This window comes from Miscanthus floridulus, chromosome 12 (genome assembly GCF_019320115.1).
Source record: "Miscanthus floridulus cultivar M001 chromosome 12, ASM1932011v1, whole genome shotgun sequence".
Classification (NCBI taxonomy): domain Eukaryota; kingdom Viridiplantae; phylum Streptophyta; class Magnoliopsida; order Poales; family Poaceae; genus Miscanthus; species Miscanthus floridulus.
In genome coordinates, this window is record NC_089591.1 from 1,458,881 (window position 1) to 1,473,321 (window position 14,441).

Sequence of the window (14,441 nt, forward strand, 5' to 3'; positions counted from 1 at the left end):
ATACAAAAACGTAAGAAAGTATATAAGAATAAATGTCACAGCATCATGAATGATGTGGACTGAGAAAGAGATAGGAAACAATAAAGGCTCCTTTACAAAGCATGAATTTTACATGAATCAATTTATTTTCTCGGAAAAAAAAACGCAAGAAACATGAAAATTTTCTCCATTTCAAAGGGCTATGAGGTTGAATGTTTGGATGGAGCGTAAGAAAAATACAGGAATTCGATGAGAGTGAGTGAACAAAAAAAACTTTCCATGAGTTTCAACCTCTTAGTAGAATTATTCTTCAATTAAGTCACTTCATAGGACCTGTATGAACGCGGATCTTTTGTTACAAAGGGGTTTATAGGAAGTTTTTCTATAGAATTTCAATCCTTTAGAATTCTTCTGTTTTTCCTTTGTTCGAAAGGGAACCATACTTTTTTTCATATGTGAGGCAAATTAGTTCACACCAACAGATGTAAAATAGTACATTGGTTTTAATTTGCCTTCATCAAAAGTAATCTCTTGTGTGGGAAAGAATACAATTCTAGCACGATATTGAGTCAAAACGTCTCAAATTTTTTTAAAAAAATATACAAAAACGTAAGAAAGTATATAAGAATAAATGTCAGCATCATGAATGATGTGGGCTGAGAAAGAGATAGGAAACAATAAAGGCTCCTTTACAAAGCATGAATTTTACATGAATCAATTTATTTTCTCGAAAAAAACGCAAGAAGCATGAAATTTTTCTCCATTTCAAAGGGCTATGAGGTTGAATGTTTGGACGGAGCGTAAGAAAAATACAGGAATTCGATGAGAGTGAGTGAACAAAAAAAACTCTCCATGAGTTTCAACCTCTTAGTAGAATTATTCTTGAATTAAGTCACTTCATAGGACGTGTATGAACTCAGATCTTTTGTTCCAAAGAGGTTTATAGGAAGTTTTTATATAGAATTTCAATCCTTTAGAATTCTTCTGTTTTTCCTTTGTTCGAAAGGGAACCTTACTTTTTTTCATATGTGAGGCAAATTAGTTCACACCAAGAGATGTAAAATAGTACATTGGTTTTAATTTGCCTTCATCAAAAGTAATCTCTTGTGTGGGAAAGAATACAATTCTAGCACGATATTGAGTCAAAACATCTCAAATTTTTAAAAAAATTATACAAAAATGTATCAATATTTATGAAACTAGATAAGTATAATTGGATTCAACATGTAATATATTTTCAAAATGTAATTGGATTCAATATGTATCAATATTTCGGATACCAAATAAGTATCGTTGTATTCCACATGTAATATATTTTCATGATATATCTAATTGTATCATAAATAATGATATTTTTCATGTACATTTGACCAAACTCTGGATACATTAACTAAGAACAGAACGAGAATTACATCTATTTTAAGATGGAGAAATTAGTTCAAGAATAACTTATACATTTTCTCTTAACAAAGTACGTGCTAAGTCAATTTCACAAACTAAAGGAATGATATCTACTTGGAACTATTGGCACACATTTATCAGAATCTTGCGGCGAACACAAAAGAAATAAACATTTAATCTCTTTGACTTTGCAGCTGCGACATATATCAATCAGTGAGGTGAGCCTTTAGGAAAATGGAACGAATAGTCTCGTGGCCATCGATGGTGGAAGTGGAGGTGGCACCAGCTAGCCGCCGCAGTATGCTCTGTGGAATGGGACGGTGGCCACGCCGCCCGTACGAATCCAGAGCCTGGACAAGTGGCTGATTCGCATTTGGACATGTCCATCACCCGTCGATTTTAACTAGTACCGGAAATGCCCCTCCGTAGGCCGTAGTGATATGATCAGAAGAGGATCAGCATCAACATTTTTTAATTTTTTTTTTTAAAAAGATTGAGAGCAGGTAGGAAGAAGGGTCACAACAACATTTACGCCTACGGAGGGTAAATGGTGACGATGACAGTGTTTGTAATACAGACACAACTTGAGAAGATGAAACTCTTCTCAGCCACTCTCACTCACCCACCCTTCCTCACACCCATGCCATCACAAAACACCGGAATTATATACAACGACGTTTCAGGCCTTCAAAATGTCATAGAATGCAGAGGGCCGCTTCCGTTTCTTCAGACACAGCTCCTGCAATCAGAGGGAACTATTTTCATCCACATGTTTAATTGTTGTTAATTTCCCAGAGTTCTACAAGCACAAGATACTCCAGAGTAAAAGCTTCAGCAAAAACATGATTTATTCCCTTGGCATTCATGCTTAAATTTAAAGTTCCCTTTTCATAAACAAGTTGTGTAGCTTTTTTTATGTATCTACACTGTAATACTAAATACTTCTCTACCGTGTAAATCAACTTTTTCATGTTACCATGTATGTACCCAAGGTAGAGAACGGGTCATTTGGTGCTCTTCAAGCAACGTTAAACGACAAGTGGCAGCAAGCAAACTTAAACTTAGTGGATATGACTATATGACCAGATTCTCTGCTGCAACCACAACTACAGAAAGCAAACTTAAACTTAGTGGACATGACTATATGACCAGTACCTCCACTTAGGGAACATAGATATATACTTGTAGATCATATATGTCACTTATTCCTGTCTATTTGAAAAGCGCATTGACAAAGATCAGTTCAGGGATATTGTCTAGAATTATGTGCTTCGCTTAGGCTACAACTACATACTCTGTATCTAACTATTTCTATACTATGTTAGAAATTCAAAGTGGACCTCTAGACCATAGATTCGGGGTGGAGCCTCTACTAGATGGGAAAAAACAGTTAGTGTACCTTCGTATGGGTCACCCTTTGGTACATGGTCACTGGTGTCGTGGCAGCTCCGGCGTAGACGCTGGTACTGCGGTGTTGTAGGCGTCGTGGTGGCGATGTCGTGGATGTCCAGTGGCGACGGTGGTGACCCTGCAGAGGCGACGGCGGTGTGGTGGGGCATCCCGTCGCTGGCAGCACACTGTAGATCGAATTAGGGTTTCTATCGGTGGGATCATGGCGGTTCAGACCAACCTCGTGACTCGAGCCGTGATCCCCACCTATCTTTATATGTGCTGTGCGACAAGGGCCCACCAACCTATTAGGGTTGGGCGCCCCCGATCAGGGCGCAGAGGCAAGGGCCCAATAGGCCTAGTGGAGATCAACTAACATTCTCCCCTTTGATCTCATTCCATCTTTTAATTTCATATCATTTACTTTTGTTCATTCCATTACGGATTAGCGCATAGAGCATGTCTCATCGTCACGGTCCATTGCCGATAGATTTAACAGCTACAACACACTACTCTGTTCTGAAATAGATACTTATCTTTGGGCCTTCTTTTGTCCAGGAATTTTAGGTTTTCCCTTAAACCCATGCTAGCTACATGTTCTCTGAACACGTTGGGTGGTAAGCCTTTTGTAAGCGGATCCGCGAGCATCTTTTCTGTACTTATATGCTCAAGACTTATGACTTGATCCTGGACTTTATCTATCACAACATAATACTCTATGTCAATGTGTTTGGCAGCATCACTTGACTTATGTTGTGAGCATACTGTATTGCCAGATTATAATCGCAGTATAACTTAAGTGGTCTATAGATGTCGTCAACCACCTTTAAATCAGGTATGAACTTCTTTAGTTAGTTCACCTGCCCCGTTGCCTCATATCATGCTACAAACTGTCATACATTGTGGACGATGTAGTGACGGTTTGCATTTGAGCTTTTCTATGAAATAGCTCCCCTTTTCGAGAGTGAATACTATAACGTCGTGGATTTTCTATCATCTCTCGCATAATCAGAATCTGAATTTTCCACTATGTGGAGTGAATCAGATCTTCTATACGTCATCATGAGGTCTTTCGTTCCTTACAAATAATGCAAGACTTTCTTTACTAATTTCATTGTTCTGTTCTAGAATTGCTCTGGAATCTGCCAAGTAACCCAACAACAAATACCAAGTCAGGGCACGTACATACTTGAGCATATTGTAAGCTTCCGACAGCTGAAGCATATGGAACCACTTTCATTTGATTGAGCTCATATTGGTTCCTGGGGCATTTAAAATCCCCATATCTATCGCCCTTGACTATAGAAGCAGGTGAGGGACTATATTTGTGCATACTGAATTTCTTTAAGATTCTTTCAATGTATGCTTTTTGTGACAGTCCTAATACCCCTTTTCTTCTATCTCGGTGAATCTCGATCCCTAGAACGAACGAAACTTCACCAAAATCTTTCATATCAAGTTTTAAGAACAAAACTTCTTTGTCTTTGTAGTAGACTGACATCACTACTATCAAGTAAGATATCATCCACATACAGGACAAGGAAGATAAACTTCCCATTCTTAAACTTTGCATAGACATAATTGTCCTCTACATTCTCTTTAAAACCCAAAATCATTTATTGTCTGATCAAACTTCAAGTACCACTGTCTTAAAGCTTGTTTTAATCCATAAATGAATTTCTTTAGGCGGCATCTTATTCATTCTTTTCCTTCCATGATAAAACCTTTCGGTTGTGCCACGTAAACATTTTCCTCCAAGTTTCCGTTGAGAAATGCCGTCTTTACATCCATCTGATATAATTCTAAATCATAATGTGCCATTAATGCCATTATTATTCTGAAAGAAACTTTACATGAGACTAGAGAAAAGGTCTCATTGTAATCAATTCCTTCTCTTTGCATAAAGCCTTTTGCCATAAGTCACGCTTTATATCTCTCTATATTTCCTTGAGAGTCAAGTTTTTGTTCTGTAGACCCATTTACAACCTACTGTTTTGGCTCCTTTAGGAATTATTTTCAAGTCCCAAACTTTATTGGCATTCATTGATTTCATTTCATCTTCCATGGCCTCAAGCCACTTTGACGAATGATCACTTCTCATGGCTTCTTCAAATGAGGTGGGATCATCCTCTATTTGAAATTCCTTAGTGTTGTACACTTCATAATCAGCAGGAATAGCTGATTTTCTAACTCTTTGAGACCTTCTAGGGGCCTTCACATTTGGCACATCTTCTGTTTGAGGTTGTTGTTGCTCCCCCTCGTGTGGCAATAGGTTCTATAGGATCCTGAAGAACAGGTTCCTCATCGTCATTCATTATTGCCACAGGTAGGATAACAACAGGTGCTGGCACCATAGTATCTAGCACTATCGGTGCAGCGACAGTAGGTAGTGAGAAAAATAGCTCATGAATCATTGGAGTGGGCGCATACACCTGCTTCACTTCAAGGTCAATTTCTCGAGCTACCATGCTCCCCCTCATCAATTCATCCTCTAGGAAGACAGCATGTTTCGTTTTCACAAACTTTGTATGTCGCTCTGGACAGTAGAAAACGAAAAACTTTTGACTTTTCTGGGTAGTCAAACAAATGTCAACTTACTGTTTTGGGATCTAACTTTCTAATGTTTGGGTTAAATACTTTAGCCTTAGCAGGGCTCTCCCCACACACGCAAGTGGTTTAGTGAAGGTACTCTTTTTGTCCACAACTCATACGGTGTTTTTGGCACCGACTTTCTTGATACTCTATTGAGAATATGAATGGCGGTTTTTAACGCCTCTATCCATAGGCTTAACTGTAAGGTGGAGTAACTTATCATACTACCCACCATATCTATCAGGGTACGATTGATTCTTTTAGCTACTCTATTCTGCTGAGGTTTGCTTGGTATAGAATACTGGGCTACTATGCCATTCTTTTAGGGTATGTTGACCGTAGTACTTCCCCATGGTCAGACCTGACTATCTTAATCTTTAATATCTTAAATTTATCCAATGCTTCTGTTCTTTCTTTGATTGGATAAATCTAGCCACAATGGGAGTAATCATTTGTGAATGTTATGAACGAATCATAACCATCCACACTCTTTACAGAAAAATAATCACAGATATCTGTGTGAATAATCTATAAAATTTCTGCGCTTCGTTTATCATCTTTCTTTACATACTTTCCTTTTTATGCATTCTGAGAGCTCTAATGGAGGAAGAATATTATTCTTACCTAGTCTTTCTATTCTCTCCCTCGAAATATGGCCTAAACAACAGTGCCATAATTTCGACGACGCATCGTGAGCTCTCTTATGCCATCATTATCAGAGTAACACTCTATCACCAGCTGCTTTATCAGCTGGGTAGCATATGTCTTTGAAGAGCCAATGAACTGACTCTTTATTCTATTGAGGTACTCGGTGACCGTGTCACACTCTAGAATTGAGCCCACAATTGCAGGCTCAATCGTGTTCTTTATCACAGCCAAACATTTCTTATTGGCAGTGACACACTTCCTATGCTTAAGGGCATATAACATCTTTCGGGATTCAAAATCCCTCTCTTTAGTTACCCAAACGGCATCAGCCTCGTTTGTCTCCCTCACCGGTGCCACAGACTCAGTGGAACACGGTGAGATGACTACCCAGTTCACCTTAGATAAGATGAAAACCAGGACAAACCTTTTCTTAACATAAAAATAACACCATTTGCATGCCTTTATTCCAACGTTGGTCAAAATTAAAATATACAACTGTTCGTATACACTAATTCTACATCACCGTTGGTCAGAAATAGAATTAATGCATAAATCATTAACTTTTACAACTGTTCTCAACTTCTCATACACTAATTCTACATCACCGTTGGGCATAAGTAAAATTAATGCATAAATCATTAAAATTATGATATTGTTATTAACAACGTTGGTCAGAAAATAACATCATAATCATGTCAAAACACTTTTTCTCCAATTAAATATCACATTGGTACAAATTAACCGGAGAATAAACAATTTCTTTAGCAGCGAAAAAACTTTCTTTTTCTTTAATTTTACCCACAGGGAAAAATTACTTTTTCTATTTACTTTAAGCCATTAATCAATTTTCAGGAAATAAACATTTACTGGAAAAAGGAAAAGTATGAAAAAATTCATTATCTATTTTTCATAAGCTTTTTGGGTTCATATCTACTTTATGGAAAAATAACACGTTGGTGTAATTTTATCAGAAATTTTAAATCATTGAAATTCATTCGAATCAGCTTCTAAAATTAAATAATACCTTTCTATACTCTTCTATTTATTTTGGCCCGGCCTGTAGGAACAGTACATAGCCCATCAGCTATAGTACACGACCCGGCCTGCTGGAACAATGCACTCGCACGCGCTCGCGGCACTTCCTCCCGCGCCCAGGCCGTAACCTGGGCCTGGGCCAGGAAAGTGGCCTAGCGCTCGCGCCCGCCTGGGCTGAAAACCAGCCCGTGCATCTGGCGCCGTTAGATCCGATCGGATGGCTGTGCGGCGTCTTTGGGCGAACAAAAATGCCCCCCCCCCGGCCACGTCGTCATGAACCCTAATTTCATTCGGCGCCTTCCCTTTCTCTCTCTTCGCTCGCTTCTGACTCAGCGCATCGCAACCATGAGCGACCGAGAGCGAGCGAAGGCGGTGGAGCGGGCAGCCATGGCGCCGTCGCTGGCCCCCTCGCCGGCACGCGTGCTCCCCAACGGGTGAGCATGCCGCCGTCGAGCGGCCTGGCCACGGCACCCCCTTGGCCGAAGCCCGACGAGCAGCACCCCGGCTCAGCCTTCTTCTCCCTGCGCGCCGGCGAGGCCAATAGCGCTGCGCAGCGGGAGCGAGGTAGGCCACCCCTTCCCCCTTCTTCCCCTTTCCCCTTCTTTTGGGATTAACCCAATTTGGGATGGGGTTAAAATTAGGGTTAGGGTTTCGGGATTTGCACTTTTCTTTTGATTTCTTTTTCTTTTTGGAGTTCATCTGAATCGGTTCCCTTCCCCTTCTTCAGCGAGTTAGGGTTAGGGTTCAGTTGAACCTTTTCTTTTGATTTCTTTCACGGTTTTGATTCCGATTGGGATGAGGATGGGTTAGTTCATCTGAATTGGGTTCACTGTTGTTCTTCCCCACGGTCTGTTCTTCTTCCTCACGGTTTTTCGTGGGTTAGGGTTCGGCTTCGTGAGCCGAGGGCCCTTCCTCTTCACCCAATTAGGGTTAGGGTTGGGGAACCTTCTATGTTCTCAGATCTGTACTGGATTAGTTCTTTACTGTTCTTTGCTTGCCGTGCGCCTGCGAGGACGGCGGTGCAGCACTTTTCCCCGCGCGGTGGCGGTGGTGACCGGGTTTCCAGTGACGTCCGTCACCCCTGGTCTCTTTTCAGTTTCTTTTACCCGGTTAGGGTTAGAGTTTCAATCCGAAATGGATTTAACACATGTTCTTTCTTTTCTATGCTCTACCCGATACCGTCCTTGGCTCTGGTACCATTGTTAGAAATTCACAGTGGACCTCTAGACCATAGATTCAGGGTAGAGCCTCTACTAGATGGGGAAAACAATTGGTGTACCTTCGTATGGATCACCCTTTGGTACATGGCCACCGGTGTCGTGGCAGCTCCGGCGTAGACGCCGGTACTGCGGTGTTGTAGGCGTCATGGTGGCGATGCCGTGAATGTCCAGTGGCGATGGTGGTGACCCTACAGAGGCGACGGCGGTGTGGTGGGGCATCCCGTCGCTGGCAGCACACTGTAGATCGGATTAGGGTTTCTATCGGTGGGATCATGGCGGTTCAGACCAACCTCATGACTCGAGCCGTGATCCCCACCTATCTTTATATGTGCTGTGCGACAGGGGCCCACCAACCTATTAGGGTTGGGCGCCCCTGATTAGGACGCAGAGGCAAGGGCCCAATAAGCCGTTGGGCCTATTAGTGGAGGTCAACTAACATACCACACTGACAGTGGCGGAAATTAACTAAAGGAACAAAGAGGGAAGGCGGAGGGGCGCAGTCTATATAATTCAGCATTAACCACCTACGAATAGTACCAAAGTTACTGTTTAGATAAGATAGTGGAGAACACATTGGGAAGGAGGGACATGGGCCAGCTTGGTCTAACCAAGCTCCACCCCTGCACACTGATTTATTTCCAGATAAGATATAACTCCAAAGATCTCTTTTACATTATAATCCATTGCTGAGAGATCAAACTTCCTCAGGTTTGACTACTAATATGTATAAAAAAACATTATATAGATTTGTCATGTGAAAAAATAGCATTAGATTTTTTTAGGGTACTTCGAGAAACGTTTAAAATGTAAAATTTTTCATGTGATAAAGAAAACTTCTGCATTTATTACCCAGTTGTAGGAGTTGCTATGACATCGACCTTCTTGAAAGCTTCCATGTGATAGTGCATTATCCTCCTCCTATATAAGCCCCATCAACAGGTACATTAAGCGCATGTTTAGCACAATACAGGAAAAAGAAACAAACAGCTGAACACATGTTGCAGGAGCCTCCAGTCGTTATTGCGATAGTACGTCATTAACAGATACTTGAAAGTTTAGGTTCAATTGCACAAATCAAGATAAGCTTAAAACGTAAACTGAATTCATAACCTCTAAGCATGCTCATGTTCAACTTATACTTTGAGATGCCACATAATCAGTTGCAGTGAACGACCCAAAAAGTGCCAAACTTGTTCGAGTATCCAGCGTAAACTCAGTTTTCCTTCTGGAAGAGACAAGGAGAATGAGAACAATAGTACAGCACAGAAAATATTTTGCTTAAGATAGCCCATTTTAACAAATAACTTAAATTTTCAGCATGTTGCAGACCAATAATTTCAAGAAGTGTTTCCCCTTGGAAGGAAATGTCATAACTACGCTGGGGATAACATTATGGAAATGGTATCCATCAAACAGATAGGTACCCTGCTTTGTAATGAAGATTCAGGTCACAGAATGACTCTGAGCCAATTGAGACAACATGGGCAGTACGCATCTCTTCAAGCTCTGGTAATGTTATCTCTTCTATCTTCAAAGAAGCAAATCAGGACTTGTTAGTTGAGATGTTAGAAGAGATGAATGTGCATATACAACAGATACCATGTGGTCAGCTCAATCAGTTATGAATTAGAGGAACTGCAAACACAATGAACATATACATTTCATAGTCCGAACTTTGTCACAGCCACTAGGTTGAAGTTGATGGCATTGATTTATCTAAACATAACTTACTTATATACATCAAAAGCCACATCATAACACAGATGCTTCTATTCTGAGAAGAGTTTGTCCATCTTAAGTCAAATGATCTTTTTTTTTATATAAGGCGGTGAATGATCTATTGTAAGTTCTATATCTATAACTAAGAGACACATTAATCCTGCATTGTTATCGTCTAAGTCATTGAGATAGAATGGGCTTACTTCACATCCGAAAGCGCTGCAGAGAAGTTTAAGTGCATCGTCACATGTACTCGATATCTCATGATCAGAAACATCATTAAACCACTACAAAAGCAAATTTCTTTTGAGAATAGGTAGGGACATACCAAACTAACGTTTGAAGTGCACAAACATACCTCTGTATATTTTCCTATTTTAACTGATCCCAGGATATTGCTGTTTTCTGGAGACAATAAATTTGGGACACATAGTGGCGACTGCAAAGAGGAAAGAAACTGATAGGATTACGGATCCTACCGCGTAGATCACGGAGTCTGTAGGGATGAGAGGGAGGTGGAGCAGGCTGGGAACCTCGCTGCCGGCGGCTGGACGCCGTGGTGGAGGATGGGCGGCTGCGGCTGTAGCCCTAACCCTCGTGCAGCTACAGTAACAGCGGCACTGTTCATGCGTGAACAGTAGAGACGGCTAGGGTTAGGAACTCCCGGCTCCCAGGGGAAGCCGGAAACAATATATTTGTTTCTGCTTAATTATCCAAATGTCTTACAAGCCATATATATAGCTCTCACAAATAAGGGATATATCTAATAAATAGGCTAAATAATAGATAATATGGGCTGTTAGCCCCCTAATGCCGGCGCACAAGCTCAGCCACTAATGGGCCACCGCCTGGTATATGTGACGCCAGTCATAACAGAAACAGAAATGCAGATGCTGTGAGCTCAATCAAATGTGCTGCATTCAGCAAAAAAAAAAATTGTTATTTAGTTATAAGTCATGCTGGATTTCTGGGGAACAATAGAGAAGGTTATCTAGCAAAAAAAGAAGTTACCAAGCTATGGAAAACAACAACAAAAATTCAATCTGATATCATTTCAAAGCCAACTGCCTAAGGCTGACTGGTATAATCTGACAGCATACACGGCACATGAAAGGCATACCAGCATTCTTGATATTTAAAAGGCAGGAAATATTAGAATGTATTCCCTCTGTTCTAAATTATAAGACGTTTTGGCTTTTCTAGATACATAGCTTTTGTATATGCACTTAGATATAACACTAGTCTCGATACATAATAAAAGTAATGTATCTAGAAAAGTTAAAACGTCTTATAATTTGAAACGGATGGAGTAGTATCTTACTGGTCTAAGGGTAAGCTTTTCCATAGGTCTTGAGCCTGCTATTGCAGAATACCTGAAATTCCATATGATACAGTTAACAAATATCCAGTTTTATCAACAGGATCATCAAACATCACCCAGTATCACAAAAAGAAGCATTGGCAAAACTTCTAACTTTCTCAATGAGAAAGCTAAACTTAACGGGCTTATGCAAGGGATCTCATGGTATCATATAGCACACCAAGTAGCTTACACTAGTATAGCATCCTCAACTGATGATACAAGAGGAGAAGCAACTTCAACAGTCCCAGAGTCACAAAGTACCCTGCAAACAAGATATATAATCATACAACAAGAAATTGCAAGACTTTGAAGGATTTTTAATGAGATTCAGTATAACATAATTGCATATAGCAACTACATAGTCTAACTTGGTTGATTTTTGGACAATACTATGCAAAATAAAACAATAAGTTGTTTCAGACCACAGCGGATGCTAGCTTGTGACTAGAGCAGCTTATTTTAGTAATCTTGGAAGGTAGTCCAATGCATATATAACAAATATGACAGATAAAAGGATAACTCTTGTAAATAATCAATTCAATGTAACTTGTTTTTATTACCCAGTCATATCTGTCCTCCCATATGTTGTCTTGAAACCAACTATACCACAAAGTGCAGATGGAATTCTAACTGAACCTGTTGTAGATAAAAGGTACCAATCAGAGACAGATAAGAATCTGTGACAATTAATATCGGGCTTCTATATGTACAAACCTCCACTATATGTTCCAATTGCTACTGAGCATAATCCTGATGATACTAATGCAGCAGGACCAGATGAAGATCCACCAGTATATCTATCAACCGAATGTGGATGTCTTGCTGTTCTGCAAGAGAAGTTAAGGAAAAGTGAAGATTAAGTGACAAACATAACAGAAGAACTGAAGAACAAAACGGCAGATGAAAATATCTGATCATTCTGATAAATGGCAATTGTGGATTGCCCTTTTTCTTTTGTGACTTTATAGAGTAAGGTTCTTTAATCGATGACACTGCTGAATATCATATTTATGTGCATTCCATAATTCTGATTTTAACTAAGCTCTACTCGAGGTCATGGAGTTTGCATCCAGGAAGTAGTAAGGAAACACTTTTTGAGCAATTTTTAAGAAAAGCGAGATAATATAAGAAAAGATGTCATATTCTCTTGTATTCTGAATGTCTAGAAAAAAGGAAGAATATTTATTTTATCCATGTATAATATAACTTGACAAAGTGGCCATATATCCTTTGGCTTCAACAAGAAAAACAACTACATTGTACATAAGGGTGAACATTTTTAACAGACTGAGCAGTTGTGCAACAATTGATCATACCCATAATTTGGATTGTTTTCAGTTACTCCAAGGCCTAGCTCATGCATGTTTGCTTTACCGATAAAGATGACTCCACATTTCCGCAACCGAGCCACGCAGACTGCATCTTTCTCCACAGTGTGGATTTGGTCAAAGAATGTTGTAGCACCTGCCATCCAATGAAAAATGATATGGATTGTACCTCTTGAACAGTGACACAGAAAAACATGGAAGCTGTCAATTAAACTAACCCTTTGTTGGATACGGGAAGCAGTCAATGTTGTCATCCTTAATGGCAACAAAGACCCCATCTAAAATGGATATCGGATTTCCTGGGCACAAGTAGCAACACATATCAGATGCAATTTTAAAAATGGAATTTCTACTTGAAGCCATTTGAATTCAAAGAAAAGAAGATTTGTACAATCATAAAGTGATTTAAAAAATGGAATTCTACTTGAAGCCATTTGAATTCAAAGAAAAGAAGATCTATACAATCATAAAGTGTCAACTATTAACAAATAGCGACTTCCCCCTGTGATCCCCTGCCGCTCGCCCCGCAATCACGGCAATCTCCGTCGGTCTGCCTTCCCCCCTGCACTCCTCACGCGGTGGCCCAAATCACGCATGCGATCCGTGGACGGGGAGGGAAGAGAGGTGGCTGCACCGTGAAGGCGTTCACCTCCATCCACGGCAGCAGGAGCTCCTCATTGCGGCGGTAGCGTAGGAACGGCGGCAGGTCCACCGTGCAGTAGCTGCCGGCATCGCTGTGGTTGAGGGGGAAGGTGGACGGTGCCGCATCCACGTCCTCCTCGCCACACGTGCCCCATGCAGCAGTAAGGAGGCAGCAGTAAGGAGGACGGCGCCGTATCCATGTCCTCCCGCCTGCAGTAAGGAGGACGGCGCCGCCCGGATCCGCCGGAACCCGAAAGTGACCGACGCAGCCCGATTCTTCCCTCTCCCCGGCTGCTTCCCCTCCTAGGCGGCACCTGGATCTGCTCGCGACGGGTGTCATCCTCCGTCATCGTGCTCGGCAGCAGCAGCAGCAACATCTCTGCTCACAGAGCCCGGTGCCGCATCTCTGCTCGCGAGCGGACCCGCCATCCCCGTCCGCACGCTCGGCAGCAGTAGCACCACCAGCAGTACGTGCTTCCCCTAGATATGCATTGGATTGGTTGGACAGTCTACAACTCCAGATCAGGCCGGCGGCAGCGGGTTCCTCCACCAGCATGAATTAGGGGCTGTTTGTTTTGTTCTCAAGCAGATCGTCCTACACTTTTCTTTACGTCAGCACGAAAGAAATACAATATTTCTGTATTGGGATCTAAGGAACATGACCTTTTCTTTTTGTTACTTCATATAGATCTATACAATAGTGATGGAGGCAGCATGTTCATATTAGGCTAGCTATATTTACCATGCTTATAGACCTTGAGAAAATTACAATTATGGGACACCAAACAATACGCTTCGCAATTATAGCAATCGTCGACTTCGTTCCTTAAAATGTTGGCTTCTTATTTTAGATGACATTTGGCGTATTTCTTCACTTTGTTAATCAAAATACATATATTTTGGCCCTCTTGTGACCCTTCTGCCCTACTCTCCTCAGCTCCATCCCTTGCCGCACCGGCGCTTTGCTGCCGTCGTCTGCTCCTTCCGTGGAGGCGGCTGCTGCGGGCGACCGGGGCCATGGCGGGATTTTTAGGGTGTTACAAATTGTTATCATTTGAGGACAGCAAGTGTAACTGCTAACTCAATAAGGCACCATTTGTTTCCGCTTATAAGCGGCTTGTCGGT

General features: G+C 41.2%; 1 protein-coding gene across 9 annotated transcripts; it reads right to left on the reverse strand.

Moving 5' to 3' along the window:
• Positions 1-1,400: 1,400 nt before the first annotated feature.
• LOC136496448 (fatty acid amide hydrolase-like) lies at positions 1,401-13,914 on the reverse strand. Of its 9 annotated transcripts, none has more exons than XM_066492122.1 (14): positions 13,324-13,914; positions 12,893-12,973; positions 12,663-12,810; positions 12,061-12,173; positions 11,907-11,982; positions 11,537-11,608; positions 11,305-11,356; positions 10,517-10,603; positions 10,342-10,422; positions 10,187-10,270; positions 9,689-9,792; positions 9,114-9,182; positions 2,780-2,957; positions 1,438-2,119 (listed from the first exon to the last, which is right to left on the reverse strand). In XM_066492122.1, the coding sequence occupies exons 3-14, from the start codon at positions 12,707-12,709 to the stop codon at positions 2,060-2,062; spliced, it is 1,023 nt and encodes a 340-aa protein (XP_066348219.1). In that variant the 5' UTR covers positions 12,710-12,810; positions 12,893-12,973; positions 13,324-13,914; the 3' UTR covers positions 1,438-2,059. The 9 variants fall into 9 exon arrangements, 8 of the variants coding, with proteins under 8 accessions (XP_066348218.1, XP_066348219.1, XP_066348220.1 ...); XM_066492123.1 differs by having other exon boundaries at positions 13,137-13,914; XM_066492118.1 differs by having other exon boundaries at positions 1,439-2,119; positions 12,893-13,914.
• Positions 13,915-14,441: the final 527 nt, after the last annotated feature.

Coding starts and splice junctions, on each gene's coding strand:
- LOC136496448 (XM_066492118.1), bottom strand. CDS start 13,037: ATGGCTTCAAGTAGAAATTCCATTTTTAAAATTGCATCTGATATGTGT. Junction 10,423..10,516: donor GTCCAGCCGCCGGCAGCGAG/GTTCCCAGCCTG, acceptor TCCTCTTTGCAG/TCGCCACTATGTGTCCCAAA. Junction 10,271..10,341: donor AAATAGGAAAATATACAGAG/GTATGTTTGTGC, acceptor TTGCTTTTGTAG/TGGTTTAATGATGTTTCTGA.